This window comes from Pongo abelii, chromosome 12 (genome assembly GCF_028885655.2).
Source record: "Pongo abelii isolate AG06213 chromosome 12, NHGRI_mPonAbe1-v2.0_pri, whole genome shotgun sequence".
Taxonomy (NCBI): Eukaryota; Metazoa; Chordata; class Mammalia; order Primates; family Hominidae; genus Pongo; species Pongo abelii.
The window spans coordinates 112797456-112817435 of NC_071997.2; the positions used below are offsets into that span (position 1 = coordinate 112797456).

The 19980-nt window shown below is 37.7% G+C and overlaps 1 protein-coding gene across 4 annotated transcripts in view; it reads left to right on the forward strand.

Annotated features, from left to right (window-relative positions):
• The first annotated feature begins 38 nt into the window (after nucleotides 1–38).
• Nucleotides 39–19980, forward strand: part of WDR35 (WD repeat domain 35) — an 84333-nt gene continuing 64391 nt past the window's right edge. For 2 of the 4 annotated variants that reach the window (XM_054548352.2, XM_054548354.2), the window contains exons 1-8: nucleotides 58–221; nucleotides 935–1052; nucleotides 8838–8909; nucleotides 10592–10684; nucleotides 12483–12611; nucleotides 15684–15817; nucleotides 16715–16880; nucleotides 17639–17784. In XM_054548352.2, the coding sequence (XP_054404327.1) occupies nucleotides 66–221; nucleotides 935–1052; nucleotides 8838–8909; nucleotides 10592–10684; nucleotides 12483–12611; nucleotides 15684–15817; nucleotides 16715–16880; nucleotides 17639–17784 (1014 nt within the window). In that variant the 5' untranslated portion in view covers nucleotides 58–65. Of the gene's footprint in view, nucleotides 222–934; nucleotides 1053–8837; nucleotides 8910–10591; nucleotides 10685–12482; nucleotides 12612–12714; nucleotides 13430–15683; nucleotides 15818–16714; nucleotides 16881–17638; nucleotides 17785–19980 lie in introns of those variants that run through there. The other 2 variants (XM_009237520.4, XM_054548353.2) reach the window with 2 other exon arrangements.

Sequence of the window (19980 nt, forward strand, 5' to 3'; positions counted from 1 at the left end):
GCGCAAGCGCACTACGCCGGTGCCCGGTGCGAGGGCGTCACCGGAAGTGTCCCGCGGCGCCCCGGATGCGACCGGGCAACGGCGGTTGCCAGGGCGACGGGAGCTTTCCGGAGCTGCTGGTACTCCCGATTGGAGACGTAGAACCGTTACTTGTCGAGGGCCTTAGCGGCCGCCGTGACCCTCTCGGGGATCCCACGATGTTCTTCTACCTGAGCAAGAAAGTGAGTTTCCTGAGGGGCGTCCTCGTTTCTCCGCCATTCCCGCAGCCTGCGGCGATTCCCGCTGCCTTCCCGAGAAGCCAGGCTCCTTCACCCGGTCCTGATCGTGGCTTCGCCATTCCGCAGCCATCCTTCCCGCCGTGTCCAGCCTCCGACCTCTTCCTGCGGTTCCCAGAGCCCCAGACAGTCTTTGGCCGAGCTTGCTGCCCTCTCGCAGCACTCTCCCATTCCTGCCCCTGGCTAGGTCCTTTGGGTGGCTCGAGGATAAGTCGCCACGTGCTACCCTATCTTTCCTCCTCCACTTGTTGCTGATCCATGTGATTTAAACTCTTTGGATCACCACGAGCCATTGGGCAGGAGAAAAGAAATAACAATAGGATAGCCTAAGTTGTAGGTAAAAAGGAAGAGGGACTGGTAGTATGGATTTATACCCTCTCCCCGTCCTCCCTTTAAAAAATCCATCCGGTGAGACTCTGGCGTTGGCTTCCTCCGCAGTCACTATCCTTCTCTTTTGTGCATTTCTTTCCCTCTTTCCCAAATGCTAGAGCCCGGGTCAGTTCAGGGGACCATGCCCATTTTCACAACAGCTCATTTTTTTTCCTGCAAGGCCGTCCGTTTTTCTTCTTGGAAGATTTTCTTCAGCCTTCATCTCCTGCAGACTTACTTCCCAACTCCTTCGTGAAAAGTTGCTAGTGCGACTGTGGTTGCTTTTTCAGATTTCCATTCCCGATAACGTGAAGCTGCAGTGTGTATCCTGGAACAAGGAACAAGGGTTCATAGCATGCGGTGGTGAAGATGGATTACTGAAAGTTTTGAAATTAGAGACGCAGACAGGTAAATGAGTGCAAGCCCACATGTTTGGTAGTAAATTGGCTAATGTTATTTGTTCAGTGCGATTTACTCATGTTATCTGTCAATATGCAGTTCTGATTATTTTAAAGGGAAAACTACCTAAACATTTTATGGTGTTTTTCTGGAGTATATTTGCAATAAAGTTCAGAGAATGTTGAATGTAAACATCAGATGGTTTTTGCTGAGTTATTAATGGAAAATGAAAAATAATGAAGAATGAAAATAAGTCACTGTGTTATGCTATGTCTAATTATTGTACTATATTATTAGGAGTCTAATAGAAATCCTGTGAGTCAACATTTCAGTAAGAAAATCTGGCAGATTGTTTACAGGTCTGTGTCATCCTTTCTGCTTATCAGATGCATTAATTGTTATTCACCTAGTGTCCAAGAACAGAAAATGGGGTACGTTTTACATTTCTATTAGTAGGTCTCTTGTCTTTGCAGCTTGATTTCTTTATCTAGTTCTCTGGAATCACAGCAAACAGCTTCCCACTTCTTTAGCCCCCCTAGTGCCTCACTAGATTGAAGATCTAGATAAGGCAATTGGAGTTAAATCTCAGCTCTTCCACAAGACTACTGAATGACTTTCAACAAGTAGCTGAGGATCTTACTACTTTAGTTTGGTCTTCCATAAAATGAAAATGTAGGGGGTTAAACTGCATTACATTTTTGGATTCCTTAAAACATAGCTTCTCAAACTGTATTAGGTACAAGAATCACTGGAAGAGGTTGTTAAGATGGATTTCATGCTCTACCCCCATACAATAGACCCGGGATGGGGCCTGAGAATTTCCATTTCTAGTGAAGCTGAGTTGTTGGTCCTCAGAACCCACTTTGAATAGCATTACCTTACAGCTTTGAATGTGGTATGAATAATAAATACTTATTGACGATTTTCCATATAGTAGATGTTTAACCTTCACAATCTTATTTGACTTCACAATAATCTTGGGCAGTAGGTATTCTAGGTGAGAAAATTGAGGCTCTGAGCTGTTAATTGCCCTAGGTCAGCAGCCAGTAAGTGGCAGAGCAAGGATGTGAAACTAAGTTTGTCTCACATTCAAATTCTTGTTTTTAACCACTATACAAAGGGCTAGTGGACAGCCTAAGTAAAGAAGAGTACCAATTAAAGTTTGGCTTATGCTGTTTTATAGTTCAATCTGTCAGTGCTTTAGTTTTTTAAAACTGTGTTAAAGGAAAGTTTTTCTCTGTTTCTTAAATGTGTATATAGATATATATATGCATGTGTATGTGTATATATATATGTGTGTCTGTATATACATACTTTTGCTTACAATATGTAGCAAGTTTTTTTTTTTTTTGAGACAGAGTTTCGCTCTGTTGCCCAGGCTGGAGTGCAGTGGCTGGATCTCAGCTCATTGCAAGCTCCGCCTCCTGGGTTCATGCCATTGTCCTGCCTCAGCCTCCCAAGTAGCTGGGACTACAGGTGCCCACCACCATGCCTGGTTAATTTTTTCGTATTTTTAGTAGAGACAGGGTTTCACCGTGTTAGCCAGGATGGTCTCGATCTCCTGACCTCGTGATCCGCCCACCTCGGCCTCCCTAAGCGCTGGGATTACAGGCGTGAGCCACTATGCCTGGCCTGCAAGTTCTAAATTACATTAAGAAATGCATTCATTTTGTTTAACATTGAAGGCTTTTTTAAAAACAAACTTCTTTTTCTGCTTTGCCCTTTTGATGAGCTGTGACTAGAGTATTCTTTGAAATTAGTGAACAAGATGGGAAATCGATTCTTGGGAGGCTTGGAAAATGGAGTAAAGTATTTGTTTTGGAACTGAATGATTATGAATTGTGCTGAAAGAAAGAAATATGAGGAATATGGCTATGAGAGTCTAACAAGATCAGTATATTATATTTAATACAAATAGTGTTGATTCAGCAGATCCCTCCAGTAACAATCATAGATATTGCATGCCTGCTTTATATCAAGCACTGTGTTGTGCTAAAGATGCAACATGTTAAGTATAATGTTTTGTAGTTTGGGTACAGCAACATAATACAGCAATCCTCTACATCAATAAATCATCTTCTGTGGCACCATTTTTAATGTCTATTTAGTATTTCATTGTATTGGTATTAATATATCTTAATTTGCTTAACCAATTTTAGTATTGGACATTTAGATGTCTCCACATTTTTACTATTAAAGCAACTGTATCTTTGTATCCAAATCTTTGCATAAATTGTTAATACTTGCTACGATAAATCTCTAGAAATGGCATTCACTGGATCGAAGAGTGTGTACATTTATACAAGTTCCTAATATGTATGCACAAATTACCCTCCAGAAAGTTTGCACCACATTGCATTTCCAGTTTTCAGTCCCCTGCTCTAGAAGGAAAGGAATTAGAACCAGCAATCCATCTTTTTACATCAGATTTACTTCTCTCACAGGCCAGCTTCCAGTGTTTTACTGGAGCCCATCTCCCTTCACCTTCTCAGGTACCTCTCTGCCAATTTATCCTCTCTCTCTCCTTTCAATATCAGTCCTCTCTCCTTTTCTCTCCCTCACCAGTGACTTTCATGTTCTAAATCTAATGGACAGCTTTTATTGACTCATCAGGATTTGACTTGAAACATTATTTTTCAAGACAAGAGAATTCAGAATGTTTAAGTTGTTATATTTAGACGTACTACTTTTCTCTCCTTCTCTGGTCAGTCCTCAGTCTCTGCTAGATTTCCCTCTTCTATTAGAATTCCTGAGAACTTGTTTCTGGGCTCTCTATTCACTTACTCTATTTATTCTTTCATTCTCATGCCCTTAAATGCCATCTGTGGTATGAGGTGAAGAGCCCCACATTTACATCTCCAGCCCAGTCCTGATTTTTCAGACTTGGGTGTCTCCACTGGAGTCTTTCACAGGTATCTCGTATTTACTGTGTTCAAAACCGAACTATTCTTCCAAATCTCTTTCAGTTCTCTCCATTTCAGCAAATATCTCCATTTCACTCATTTGCTCAAGCTGGAAATCTTCTCTTTTCCTCCGTTAACAGCATCTGCATCAGCAATCCTGTTGCTTTTGTCTCCAAAGTGTGTCTTGAACCCATCCTTTCCTTTGTCTCCCCTGCTCCCTCTATAGCTCCAGCTACCATCATCCCTCACCTGGTCTGTTGTGAGAATCAGTTTCCCTCCTTCCATTGTCTCTGGCTTCCTCTTAGTCGTTCTTGACACTCTAGCCAGTGTCAGGTTTTTTTTTTTTGAGACGGGGTCTCACTCTGTTGCCCAGGCTGGAGTGCAGTGGTGCAATCTTGGCTCACTGCAACTTCCACTTCTGGGGTTCAAGCGATTCTCCTGCCTCAGCCTCCTGAGTAGCTGGGATTACAGGTGCGTGCCACCACGCCCAGCTAATTTTTTGTATTTTTTTTTTTTTAGTAGAGATGGGGTTTCACTGTGTTAGCCAGGATGATCGTGATCTCCTGACTTCAAGTGATCCCCCTGCCTCGGCCTCCCAAAATGCTGGGATTACAGGCGTGAGCCACTGCGCCCGGCCCTTTTTTTTTTTTTTTTTTTTAAAGGGACCAGATGATGTCATTTCCTTGCCAAAAGGTATTTAAAGGGCTGACAGCCTGGGTTGGAGCTGCTTGTGGTAGGGTTTGAGGATGATGGTCCTGGGTTGGAGTTGCTTGTGGTAGGGTTTCTGGATGATGGTCCTGGGTTGGAGCTGCTGGTGGTAGGGTTTGAGGGTGATGGTCCTGGGTTGGAGCTGCTTGTGGTAGGGTTTGAGGATGATGGTCCTGGGTTGGAGTTGCTTGTGGTAGGGTTTGAGGATGATGGTCCTGGGTTGGAGCTGCTTGTGGTAGGGTTTGAGGATGATGGTCCTGGGTTGGAGTTGCTTATGGTAGGGTTTGAGGGTGATGATCCTGGGTTGGAGTTGCTGGTGGTAGGGTTTGAGGATGATGGCCCAGGATTGGAGCTGCTTGTGGTAGGGTTTGAGGATGATGATCCTGGGTTGGAGCTGCTTGTGGTAGGGTTTGAGGATGATGATCCTGGGTTGGAGCTGCTTGTGGTAGGGTTTGAGGATGATAACCCTGGGTTGGAGCTGCTTGTGATAGGGTTTGAGGATGATGGCCCTGGGCTGGAGCTGCAGGTGGTAGGGTTTGAGAATGATGACCCTGGGTTGGAGTTTCTTGTGGTAGGGTTTGAGGATGATGGCCCTGGGTTGGAGCTGCTTTTGGTAGGGTTTGAGAATGATGGTCCTGGGTTGGAACTGCTTGTGGTAGGGTTTGAGGATGATGGCCCTGGGTTGGAGCTGCTTGTGGTAGGGTTTGAGGATGATGGCCCTGACTAGGATTGAGGTGGCATTTCTTGCTTTTTCTGCTACGACTGCCAAGGCCTCCATCCTCTCATCCTCATGTGAGGAAATAGAGAGCTCTGGAAGCCAAAATTTGCATCAGAGAAAAAGTATATAGGGCCATGGAAGCCAACTGCAGCTGACTGCGCAGTCCTCCAGTACCTGCAGGCAGTGACATTGCCTCAACCTTCCAATATGCCCAGGACAACAAAATTGACCAGAAATCTCAGGTAAGGTGTCCTTAGCTAGACCCAGGGATGCATACAGAGTCCTTTGCAGTCAGTCATTCACACAGAGAAGCAAGGCAACCAGGTGATCCTGCCAGAGAGTTTGGCGAATATGGTACCATCTCTTTCTCAGAATTGTATTATCCTTATGTGTTGCAAAACAGTCTTCTGTATATTTTGATTCTAGGTTTCAAGCTCATTTTGCAGCACATAACAGGAATTTCTGTTGAAATTGGGCTGCTGACAACTTTTATGAATGCAAACAAAAGCATTGTCAGTCACGCTTTTCTAAGACAAAGATTCTCAAAGATTTAGTGTGCTTGGTTATTGGTGTTATTAGCATGATCTTCTGCTCTTCTATGTCATACCTTTTATTTTCAGTTGCTTTATTACACCTTAATTTTTAAAAAGCCTTCTTTGGACTTTTTGATGTACTTTAGATTGTTGGAATAACTGATTTCATTCTGAAATTCCTTTACATGAGTTTAAAATGCTTTATTTTATTGGTGACTTCTTTGATTATGCTTTTTAAATCCAAGGATTACTGTTATGTGCTTTTAGAAGATTTATGCCAGTATTACCAGATTTTTGGTCACATACCAGTTTGGTTTCATTACCTTATTGGCTATCTGGAGTCTAGTAATGTAACTGAATGGAATCTTGGGATATTATCGCTGGCTTTACTCTACATCATTTAAAACTTTTGGCCTTTTTATGGACATCTGAGAACTTTCAGGTGGGTTTTATGAATATTTTTTACATGATTGAGTTATGGAGTTGCTTCCAGCAAGCGACCTTTTCAGATGTGGATGATATTTGTTCAATATATCGAGCTGAATTTCAAAGCCTGTTCTTAACTGTGAGCATGTGTTTTGTAAAGAGTATGCTACCTTATGGTCTAACAGAGGGCAAACATGGGTGGTCAATCTAAATCGCATATCACCCATTTCACTTAGGTTATAGTGACATCAGAATGTGTGTGTATACATATATATGTATATATATATGTATATACATACATACATACGTATATATATATGTATATACATACATACATACGTGTGTATACATGTATATACATACATACATACGTGTGTATACATGTATATACATACATACATACGTGTGTATACATGTATATACATACATACATACGTGTGTATACATGTATATACATACATACATACGTGTGTATACATGTATATACATACATACATACGTGTGTATACATGTATATACATACATACATACGTGTGTATACATGTATATACATACATACATACGTGTGTATACGTATATACATACATACGTGTGTATACGTATATACATACATACGTGTGTATACGTATATACATACATACGTGTGTATACGTATATACATACATACATACGTGTGTATACGTATATACATACATACATACGTGTGTATACGTATATACATACATACATACGTGTGTATACGTATATACATACATACATACGTGTGTATACGTATATACATACATACATACGTGTGTATACGTATATACATACATACATACGTGTGTATACGTATATACATACATACATACGTGTGTGTATACGTATATACATACATACATACGTGTATATACGTATATACATACATATGTGTGTGTATATACGTATATACATACATATGTGTGTGTATATACGTATATACATACATATGTGTGTGTATATATATACGTATATACATACATATGTGTGTATATATATACGTATATACATACATATATATATGCATTAGAATGGATTTTTCAGTGCTAGAAGAAAAATGTTTCCACCAAATATTTTAGAATGTTATAATAAAGTTTAAGTATGTTGTACAGTTTTTAAAAGATTAAATGAATGAAAGAACCCTGTGTTAAAAAAAATTATGTTCAGCCTAATGTGTGTGTCAGCAACATTTATTCTATCTTAACTGACAGATAATTGCATTGTTAAACTGTGCATGTGTACTCTTGTGTTACCAAAACAACTGGGTAATTAGAACTAGTGATTTAGAGGAAATTAGGTATTTTTTCCTGACAATATTTTCAGAATAAAGGATATTTTTCATAATATTTTAAGATACTTGTTATCTGAAAGTAGAATTTTCTTTAGCATTGGTATAATTCCCATTCTCACAAATTCTTAAGATCTTCATAACATTTGTATTTTAAATGAAAATTTTAAATGCTATGTTTTGTGTGTAATAGATTTCTAAGCCAAGATTAATTTATTGAGATGACGTTTTGATATTCTCTGTAGGATGCTTAGTAAATTTTTAAGACATCTTTAGAGGTTTTCATTGCACTTTGGATAAAATCTAAAATTCTTATCATTTTCTACAAATACTTCATGGTTTTTCTTGTGCCTATCACTCCAGCCTTGTTTGATGCAATTTTCTCCCCTGTTCATCCACATAGGCCTTCTTAGAGTTTGTCAAGTGCTCTAGGTGTCTACCTCAGAGCCTTTGCATTGCTGTGTCCTAGAGTGGAATACTCCCCTTCTTTCTTTTCCTTTCCTGGCTATCTCCAGTTTACCTCTCAGTCTCAGCTTAAATATCAGTTCTTCTGATAGCCTTCCCTGGTTCCCCATCAATCTAAATTAAGTCACTTCTGCTACTCTTTCTTATTATGCTTTCACATTCCCAGTTTATAGTTACATTTATATGTGTGTGAGTATGTATTTAATATTGGTCCCTCAGACTGAAAGCTCTGAGGAGAAAGGGGAAATGACTGTTTTGTTCACCATTTTTTATATGTAGAACCTTTTGTAATGCATAGCACAGTGTACACATTTAATAAATATTTGTTGAATGAATGAATAAATGAGTGAATATAAGATTCTGTGTAATCTAGTAAAAACCCATTTTCAAAGTCTATGCTGTTTTGATCCCTTGTAAGCTGTAGAGTTTTCAATCTGTAGGCCATAAATATTTCTATTTGTGGTCTTTTGGAAAGGAATAAAAAGCAGTGATGATTATTAATATATGTAATGTATGAGTAAACGATCTTCATTTATATATTTTGCTTTATTTTACCAGAATATCTTTGCAAGGGGTATGTGTTATTGTTCATGTTTATACCATGAGAAAAATATATCAGAATGGGGCATACTTAGAAAAATGATTAATACTGCCCAGGAATACAAAAAGAGTCAAAATCTTATAATATGTCACTTTTACATATTTATCATAGTAGTTTGTTTTGTTTTGTTTTAGATGATGCAAAATTGAGGGGCCTTGCAGCCCCCAGTAACCTTTCTATGAATCAGACTCTTGAAGGTCATAGTGGTGAGTCATTCAATTTCTTTTAAGTCATGTTTGAGTGGTATTTAGGCATTTAGAAAGTTTCTACTTAATGCAGAAATGTCAACATTTTAAATAATGGTAATATTTAAAGTACAGATGCTCTTTGAGTTACGATGGGGATATGTTCCAATAAACCCATTGTAAGTTGAAAATGCATTTAATACACCTAACCTACTGAACATCATAGCTCTGCCTAGCTTACCTTAAATGTGCCCAGAAAACACTAGCCTACAGTTGGGCACAATCATCTGACATAAAGCCTATTTTATAATAAAATGTTGAATATCTTATGTAACTTATTGATTTCTCTACTGAAAGTGAAAAACAGAATGGTTGTATGGGCACTCAAAGTACGGTTTCTACTGAATGCGCATTGCATTCCCACCACTGAAAAGTCATTTAAGTAGTACCATTGTAAGTTGGGAGCTGTTTGTAATCATTTCTGTTGAGACATAAGTAATACAACTTAGAGTCATTCAACTTTTACATGATTAAACAACATCTTAAATAAATCTAGAAGAAAATAGCTGTTATTTTATATATTGAAAATACTCCTGTCTATGGATGTTATATATATAATCCTTTTTAGAATCTGTCCTATGATTCCAGATTAAAGGAGACTGAAGAGACTGGGCGTAGTGGCTCACACCTGTAGTTCAAGCACTTTGGGAGGCCAAGGTGGGAAGACTGCATGAGGCTAGGATTTTGGAACCACCCTGGGCAACATAATGAGACTCTGTTTCTACAAAAAATAAAAAAAATTAACCAGGCGTGGTGCTGTGTGCCTGTAGTCCCCGGTACTCAGGAGGCTGAGGTGGGAGGATCCCTTGAGCTCATGAGTTGGAGGCTGCAGTGAGCCATGATTGTGCCACTGCATTCCAGCCTTGGTGACAGTGCAAGATCCTGTCTCAAGAAAAAAAAAGACTAAAGATTGAAGATGTATAACAACTAAATGCACTGTATAATCCTAGACTGGATCTTGGAATGAGAAAAACAAGTGTCTATAAAGGACATTATTTGGACAATTGATAAAATTTGTATATGGACTGTGAGTTAGATAATAGTATATCAGTGTTAAACTTCCTAATTTGTAACATGATTATGGAAGAGAATGTCTTTATTTTTAGGAAATGTACACTAAAGTATTTAGGGATTAAAAAATTAAAAGTCATCAATTATTCACGTACCCTAGAGGTTTAAGATATGCTCAAGAGTGTTTTACTAATAGAATGGAAAACAGGGGTGAGAGGTGGGCAGGAGAGAGATTATAGGACATATCTACCAAAAATGATAAAAGTCCCCTAAACAAGTACTTGGTATGGTGTCCTTTGAACGTCATTATTTTTGGGAGTCAGGCCAATTGAGTAAACCATGCTTGTATTTGTTTCTGTCATCAGGTATATGGTAGTTCTGGTAGCTAGCCATGATAGGTGTCTTTACTGGGATGAAATAGGGATAGATATGAAAAATAGTATTATGCATTGTTGTAGAAAATTAGTGATATCAATAACTGCATCCTATGAATAGGTTTTGAGGAATATTAAAGACTAGTTAGCTGTACAGGAACCATATTGATTTTAACATGATCTTGGTTTTTATATAAAAATGTAAATTTGAAATTAATTGTAACCTTTAAGTTTCTAAATTGTTTTATAATGTTCTAGGTTCTGTTCAAGTTGTAACATGGAATGAGCAGTATCAGAAGTTGACTACCAGTGATGAAAACGGGCTTATCATTGTGTGGATGTTATATAAAGGTATACTTTACTAGGAGAGATTATTTAATTTTTCACAAGTTGGCATCTGGATCATAGTATTTGGATGGGTAAATAACATCTCCAAAATAGACCCCTTTTACTAACAACAGGAGTTCATCCTGACTGCACAGTGATAATATTTCTGGATTTATTGCTGCCTACTTTTCACTTTTTTTTTTAAACTTTAACCCTGTTATTAAGAAAGTGAATTAGGTGACTGTTGGCTATCTCCAAAATGAACTTAGATTCTTAGCAGAAGAATAGCTTCTACTTGAGATAGCTCTTTTTTTTTCCAGATTTCCAATAAGAATTACTTCTAGGTAGTTCCAGTTTATAATTACATTCATGTGTGTGTGAGTGTGTATTTAATATTGGTTCCTCAGTAGACTGTAAGCTCTGAGGGGAAAGGGGAAATGACTGTTCATTTTATATGTAGAACCTTTTATAATACATAGCACAGTGTACATGTTCAATAAATATTTGTTGAATGAATGAATAAATGAGTGGCTAGAGTTATCTCAGTAGATAAAAACACATTTAGTAAGAAGTCAAAGGAAATAATTCATTTCCTGCATGGGCCAGTTAGTTTCCTTTTCTTTGATGGATACAGATTTTATCTCAACTCTGACTACTGGTTCGCAGTTTGTCTACAAGACAGAGGGCGAGTAAAAGAAGGATTAACTAAGATAATCCACTTTTACCAGAAAAGCAGCTCATAATACATGTTCTCCTGAGGCCTGTCGTCATCATCTTCAAAAGGGAAGGGTGCCTTAGTTCATGTGTGCTGTTTTGAAAAGTTCATGTGTGCTGTTTTAAATGGCAGGGCATACCATTTAAAAAGTCTTCATTAAAGATATGTAATAATACTTTAAATTTTTAAAAAAGTGTGTGTGTGTGTGTGTGTGTAGGGGATAGAATGTGAAAGTTCAGTGGACTGGAGTAAACTTTGTCTGTGTCCAAGGTAGGTCTTCAGGTCTTCTCTGGGTCTCAGTCTTGATTCTGTTACCCTGCTTTGAGCAGTTATTCCAAATTACATGATTATTTGCTTGGCTGCAGGCCAGAGTTTCCTATGTTGGTATGTAAAAAAGCCTTTAAGAAAAACAAAGACAAAATAACCTATTTTTTTGCTTCTAATTTGGTTATGCTAAAAGACAAGTTACATCTCATTCCTGTCCTGCATACAACTAGAACATTTTTGTCATTGAGCATTAGAGATGTGGTGTCACTAATGGAGTATAAACTGATTAGAATTTTTTCAAGCAGGCTTAGGGTTTTACCTAATATGCTGTGTATTTTTTGCCTTCATTCTCTTTGTGATGGTAACTAATATGCTGCATTTAATATGCTTGTAATTATTCATTGGAGAGCTTATGTGTATATATAAGGTTATTGTTACTTGGAGTTTTTTTTTTTAATTGGTTATGATCTGAATCATATTGTTCAAGTGGGAAAAGTTAGGCTTTCAGAAAAGTCAGTAGTTTTAGCTCTGAAAAAGCAAGTGAAGTTTAATTTTTAATTGACAGAAAGAGACAGAGGGAAAGAAAGAAAGAAGAAACAAAGGATGGGCATTTACTATGTTTTCTGTGATAATCTTTGAAGCAGTTATCAGTTAAGCCCAAGTTAATTTTTCATTTTGTTTTTGTTGGATTTGGAAGTTTTATAGTTTAATGTCTCAGGTTGCAGAAAACTTTGCAGTTATTTATCCCATGGTGTACTTTATGGAATGCTTTCAATTCTTAACTACTGTTTAATAGATGTGAAAGTTTTGACTTGTAATTTTTTAAATTTGTGAAAACAGGCTCTTGGATTGAGGAGATGATCAACAATCGAAATAAATCAGTTGTTCGCAGTATGAGCTGGAATGCTGACGGACAGAAGATCTGCATTGTATATGAAGATGGGGCTGTGATAGTTGGTTCAGTGGATGGTAATGTATTGATTGGACATAGAACTAAGATCAATATCTGGCTGACAGTTTTCTTCTTTAGAGATTTAAGTTATCATATGTTAGCATTCTGATTGAAAGATAGACATAAAAGGGAAACTATTTGATATACAATTTGACGACATTCAAGAACCGTTCTTTGGTTTTAACCATCTGTTTTTATGTATATTCAAGGAAAAAACTCTATTTTTTTATTTCCTACAGTGGCATTGAAAAAATTGAATTAACTTTTCAGCATTATTTTAAACGTGTCTGCCTCATTATGTAATTTCTTTTTATATTGGTTAGTCTGTACAAATATGTAGACTTTAGTTTCAAAAAGTCTGTGGTCATTTTTATTGGAACTGAACATGTCATTGTTGGTTGTAGTTTATAGCCTTAAAAACCCGTATTTTTCAAATTCTAGTAATAGATAAAACTGGGTCTTCTGAGAGTCTGCACCTTTGTTTTAATTTGAAACTCTGTAGAGAAATAATTTATTTTAAAGTCATTTTTATTTCTCTCTCTCTCTCTCTCTCTCTCTCTCTCTGTGTGTGAGTGTGTGTAACTTCATGTAGTCAACAAATGTTTCTGAGAGCCTATAAAGCAACAGCTATCATTTTAGGAACTAAGGGTACAGCAATGAGCAGACCTAGATCAGGAGAGATGGATGAGTAACTGAGAAATTACAATACCCTGTGATAAGCGCTAAGATGGGGAAAATACAGGAGCATGTAGAAGTGCCACCTAATGCAGACTTGGAGGGATCAGGAAAGGTTTCCTGGAGGAAGTGATGCTGATGCTGAGGCATTAGCCACAAGGTAGGTTGGTGTGTAGAATGTCTCAGCCCTAAGAAGTAGTATTTGAGGAGGTCCAGAGGGTTGCACTTAGCTATGTTTGGGCAATTGAAAAAAGTTGATTATCAGTAGGGTATAATACTAACAGTGAAGAGTAGTATGCAGTGAATCTAGAGAGAGAAACAGAGGCCAGATCATGCAGATCATAAGTTATATTAAGGTGTTTGGACTGAAGTCCAACAGCACTTGGGAGGCCAATGAAAAGTTTTAAGAATGGGAGCAATGTGATAAGATTGTTCTTTAGAAACATCTCTGTGCTACATATGAAGAATAGAGAAAGGAAAGAAAGATAATGGGCAGCTGTATCAGGAAACTGCTCTGGCAATTCAGGTGAGAGATTATGGTGGATGGTAGCCATCCAGGTAATGACAAGGGAATGGAAGTAAGTAGATTTTATACATACTCAGGAGGCAGAATAGATAGGATTGGGGATGAGAGGATGGAAAACCCCAGGGCAGTATCCAGAGTTTTAGCTTGGGCAGCTGGATGGATGGTAATGCCTTTCATTAAAATAGTGTGGAGAAAGAGTGATTTTAAGGGAAAATTCCTCTGTTGGATATGTTGATTTTGTCATGCCATAGGCCATTCAAGTAAATCTATCCAGACCATAGTTAGACATACATATCTGCAGCTCAAAAATATCGGTGCTGAACACAAAATTTTGGGAACCACCAGCACATGTATGGTAATTTAAACCATTGAAATAGTTGAACAAAACTAAGAGGCATTTGTAGAGTTAAGAATCAGCAACATTTAGGCTGGGGACAGTGGCTTATGCCTGCAGTCCCAGCACTTTGGGAAGCCAAGGCGGGAGGATTGCTTGAGCTCAGGAGTTTGAGACCAGCCTGGACAACATAGCAAGACCTTGTCTCTGCTAAAAATAAAAAAACAAATTATCTGGGTGTGGTGGCACACTCCTGTAGTCCCAATCACCTGGGAGGCCAAAGTGGGAGGATTGCTTGAGCCTGAGAAGTTGAGGCTGCAGTGAGCCATGATCTTACCACTACACTCTAGCCTGGGCAACAGAGTGAGACCCTGTCTCAGGAAAAAAAAATCAGCAACATTTAAGGGATGGGCAGAAGAAGGATGTTGAAAAATAAGAGTCTTGGAGATAAAGGAGTATATGGGCTAATTGCAGCCAAGAGAGTTCAAGAAGGAGGGAGCGGTAAAAAAAAAAAAAAATGTATCAGTTGGCTTTAGCAACAGGCCATCAGTGATGTCCATGAAGGCAGTTTCTTTCTGTTTTTTAAACAACAGAAATTTATTTTCTCAGAGTTCTAGACTCTAGAAGTCCAAGATCAAGATGTCAACAGGTTTGGTTTCTTCTTTTTTTATTTATTATTTTTATAGATTTAGGGGGTACAAGTGCAGGTTTGTTATATGGATATATTGAATATTGGTGAGGTCTGGACTATTAGTATATAACCATCACCCAAATAGTGTATGTTGTAGGCAGTTTCAATGGAGTTGTGGGGCAGAAGCCAGATTGGGAGGGGTTAAGGGTTGAGTGGGAGTTGAAGTGGAGACTATAGGTGTGAAGAACTCTTTCATGAAGTTTGGTTGGGAAAGGAATGGTAGAAATAGATAGTAGTTAGAGGGGAACTTGGGGTTAATAAAAGTGTTTATTTTACTTTATTTAAGGTGATGGTTTCAAAGAGAAATAGATCTGCATGTGTTTAAATCCACATAAGAAAGGCCCTGGAGTGAAGAGTTTAATGAGAAAGAGGAAATGAGAGTAGTTGATAAAGGGAGATCTTTGCAAAGGTAGGAAGGGATTAGATCAGAGAATACATAGAGGAATTAGCCTTAGATAGGGGACTGACTGGGGAAATACCTCTTCTTTTGTATTAGTGGGCAAAGCAGAAAGTGTAAGCATGAATTCAGTTATGTTCTGAATTGTTGAAGATGGGAATGAGGAATTTGTTTTTTGGGTGCTTTTATTTTCTTTCCAAAATAGAAGATGGGCTCAACTGCTAATTGGGAGTGAGATCCAGCATCAGAGTTTAGAAGAAAGGGGAGAAAGGTTGAAACAGCTGCTATATTTCAAATGTCTTTTCAGGCACATATAGGTGCTCAGTAAATATTTATTGGCCAAATAAATTGAATGAATGCATGAATGCTGTGAAGAATTTGCGAAATATTTAGGAAAACAAAGATTTCGAAAGCAGTTGTTGGAGGATCATGACCTTGAACAACTTTTAATAATGTTTTGTTTTAGGCAATCGTATTTGGGGAAAAGACCTAAAGGGTATACAGCTATCCCATGTAACATGGTCTGCGGACAGTAAAGTCTTACTTTTTGGAATGGCAAATGGGGAAATACACATTTATGATAATCAAGGAAATTTTATGGTAAGTAAGCGTATGCATCAGTCTTGTTTATACAATTTTATATAATTATCGTACATATCATTCATGTTTGTATATACATTTATTTGTTATGGTGGTTTGTGTAATTAAAGTCTTCAATTCAAATTTTTTTCTTTTTCCCAATCATCTTAATTTTGTTTTAATTAAATAAAATTTTGGTTTTCTTAAGGCAAATTAGTGCAACAAGTTAGAGTGTAGCTTTTAGTTCCAATTTTTTTTGGTAGGTAGAAAAAACAAGGTGTCAGTGCATTTAAGCAGAGGGATAATGAGTAGGGCGATGTGCAGTTTAAGTTTTGTAGGTGTCTTCTGGTATCTGAAGCCAAAGTTTACGTGTAGATACCAAAGGGTATTTTTGTAGCAAGCTACCAATGGTTGTTTGTAAAAAGAATGACAGACTTAAATGGTAAGTGAGAAAAATCAATCCCTGGAAAGAGGGTAAAATAGAATAGGATCAGGCAGCATAACCTGGAGAAAAATTCTGGCTTTGCAAGATTTAGCTATAATAGATGTATGATTACTGGTGGGGCAGTTTTGTTTTTTAGAAAGGGTTAGGACATTAAGTAAATCCACTCACTGGTGGAAGTAAAATAATGAACTTTTATATGACATTTTGCTGTTTTCAGAGTACTTTCATATACTTGTTATTTGAGTCTCATAAAAACTCAGTGTTTTTTAATCCTCATTTTTTACATGTGGGGAAAATGGACATTTAGGTGATTTGTCCATGGCCTGTATACCAGTAAGTGATTCAGCTTTAATTTGCCACCTGATTTTTAGATTGTATTTTTCAGTGTTCTTTCTACAATACTCTATTGCGTATTGTCTCTATACTGCTCTGTTTTAAAATGTAAAATATTAAACCTAACCAATTTTATTTAGATAAAAATGAAACTGAGTTGTTTGGTGAATGTCACTGGAGCTATCAGCATTGCTGGGATTCATTGGTACCATGGCACAGAAGGCTACGTGGAGCCTGATTGCCCTTGCCTTGCTGTTTGCTTTGACAATGGAAGATGCCAAATAATGAGACATGAGAATGACCAAAGTAAGGAATTTTTCTGTTTAAAAGATCTTTTTAATTTCTATTTTTTTTTTTTCTTTTTGAGATGGAGTCTCACTCTGTCGCCCAGGCTGGAGTGCAGTGGCACGATCTTGGCTCACGGCAACTTCTGCCTCCCGGGTTCAAGCGATTTTCCTGCCTCGGTCTCCCAAGTAGCTGGGATTACAGGGCGTGCCACTATGCCTGGCTATTTTTTTGTATTTTTAGTAGAGACGGGGTTTCACCCTGTTGGCCAGGATAGTCTCGATCTCCTGACCCCATGATCCACCTGCCTCAGCCTCCCAAAGTGCTTGGATTACAGGCGTGAGCCACTGTGCTTGGCCTCAATTTATAATTTTTAACTTTTTTTTTTTTGCGACAGGATCTTGCTCTGTTGCCGAGGCTGGAGTGCAGTGGTGCATTCTTGGCTCACTGCAGCCTTGGCCTCCCAGGCTCAAGGTCTCAGCCTCCTGAGGAGCTGGGATCACAGGTATGCACCAACTCCCCCAGCTAATTTTTGTATTTTTGGTAGAGACAGGGTTTCACCATGTTGCCCAGGCCGGTCTTGAACTCCTGGACTCAAGTGATCCGCCCGCCTCAGTCTCCTAAAGTGTTGGGATTATAGGTGTGAGCCATTGTACCCAGCCCTGTTTTTTTAAAAATGTGGAAAGTTTTAAAAATATTTAAAAGTTGTTCTTAAGATTATAAAGTTCTCTAGGCTACGTATTTTCTCACAGTGACCTCATTTTTCTCTTTTTGACTAGATCCCGTTTTGATTGACACTGGCATGTACGTAGTAGGCATCCAGTGGAACCACATGGGCAGCGTGTTAGCTGTGGCGGGCTTCCAGAAGGCAGCCGTGCAGGACAAAGATGTGAACGTTGTGCAGTTTTACACTCCGTTTGGTGAGGTAAATGCATTCAAATTGATCTTCTTTCTTTCTATTTAAATGTGCAGTGAGTAAGGTAGAGGAAAAAAGAACAAAGGAAACGGTATAAACTTATCACATTTTCTTTTAGGGACATTTCATCTTCATAGTATAAATCTTTGTTGTATTTTATCATGGAATTTTGTAATCTTATAGTTTTATAATTATAGAATAAAAATTACAATTTTATACATTCAGAAAACCAGAAGTTTAACATAAGAAATCACCATGGAGTAGTTATTTTGAATATTTTCTCTGTGATCTGAATATGTGTCTCTTTTCATAGCCAGCTTTTGAGTAGTATTTAGTGTAATATAATTGTTTCAGATTAATTTTTCTGATTTTTAATGTGATATTTTAAATGTGTTTAGATGTTAAGCATACATATCTGTCTGTCCTTCCTCCAAACTTCTAATACTTTTAATTTGTTGCAAAGTAATCAATTATTTGAAGAAAATTTAATAATTAATCTTAGGTGATGCTACATTAAAATACAAGCATTGTTTTCATAAATGTACATATGGGTATTATCCTTCTCAATAGTATTTTTAATAAATTTAATTTTAAAAGAATTTTCAGAAATAGCATTGGAAAATGTCAAGTAGGAGAATTAATATATTGTGAATTTTAAAGAATTTAGAAAGTGAGAGCTTATTAATAACTAAATACGTTTTTTGAATATCTTATTTTCTAACCCAATACTATATTTTGTCCCTTTTGAATACCCTGGTTGGCTTTTATAAATTCACCATAGACTACAGTGATATGTATTTTTGGCCGCATAAAAGCCTATAACCGGTTGTTTTAATGTTATTTTTATGTATTTTAATAATTTCTTTTAGGGCAAGAAATGATGTCTTCTGATGCTTTTGAATCAGTATCTCAAAGTTACCCAGTAGAATATACTGTAGAACGTAGATGCTCTCTATACATTGTCAAACGACAATATTTCTCGTAGATGTAAAAGTGAAGGAAAAAAAAAAGCATAGTTTTCAAGGTTCCTAAATAATTAAAAATCTGCATTCTAATTATTTCTATATTTATAGCCTCCTTCTTAATTCATGTTCTTTATTGGTTATTTTTGTTGGTTGCCATTTACTTATTTATCATAATGTTTTATCTGCTTATTTTTGTTAGTTCAGCCTTCCCCAGGTAGAAAAACGTGGGTTCTAAAGTCTGTTTGTTTATCTTGCAAAACAATGTGTTAAGTGTTAAACGGAAAACTGTAAGTGGGTTTTGGTCTAGCTGTAACTAAAAGTTACCTAGCATAGTTCCTCAGGTCATAGTAGTCAGTATTTTCTGAGTGAGTGAATATATGGGGAATTATTTGGATCTGTGTTATTGTTAAGGTAGGAAAGACAACCTGGATGGAAGTTATCTAACAATTTAAACTTAATGATTTAAACTTAAGAAAACCTCAGAGAAGAATTTGCTTTTAAATTCTGAGGGCCAGGGGCTCCTGGGTTTTGCACTGTGGTCTTAGCCATGGTAGGAGATAACAGAGCATAGGGTTTGTAGTCAAGTTGATCTGGCATTGAATTCATTTTCCACAGTGTAGTTTGACGTAGAGAAGTTATTTAGCCTCTGAGACACAGTTTAGTTATTTTCAGAAATAAAGGAAATACGTCATGGTGCTGTTGTGAAGATTAAAGGAGATTACAATGAGGAAATGCCTACACAGTGCCTGACATGTAATGAAGGCTTACTAAAAGGTGGTTTTCTTTCCTTGCTGCTGCCACATCCTGGCTGGTTTGCAGTTAGAAGATGGCCGTATTCTCCTCCTCTTATGGATTGGTCAATACCAAGAGTACTGTAGAGGGCTTGCTGGTTCCCCTTTAATTTCATACATGTAGCAAGACAGATAGATCAGACCCTCCTAGGTTAAAATTTTGGGTTTTTTTCTTCCATTGGTTTCCTTGGCAAAATGGAGCTCAATACATTTGTCTTACTCTATTATGTGCTGCTGTGACAGAATACCACAGACTGCCTAGTATATATTAACAGAAACTTATTGGCTCACAGTTCTGGAGAATGAGGAGTCCAGTACTGAGCTACTGACATCTGGTGAGGGCTTTCCTGCTGCATAATTTCATGGTGGAAGGAAGAAGGGCAAAGAGAGTGCAACAGAGAGACAAAAGGGGACCTAATTCCCCTTTGTATAATGGCAGTAGTCCCAGC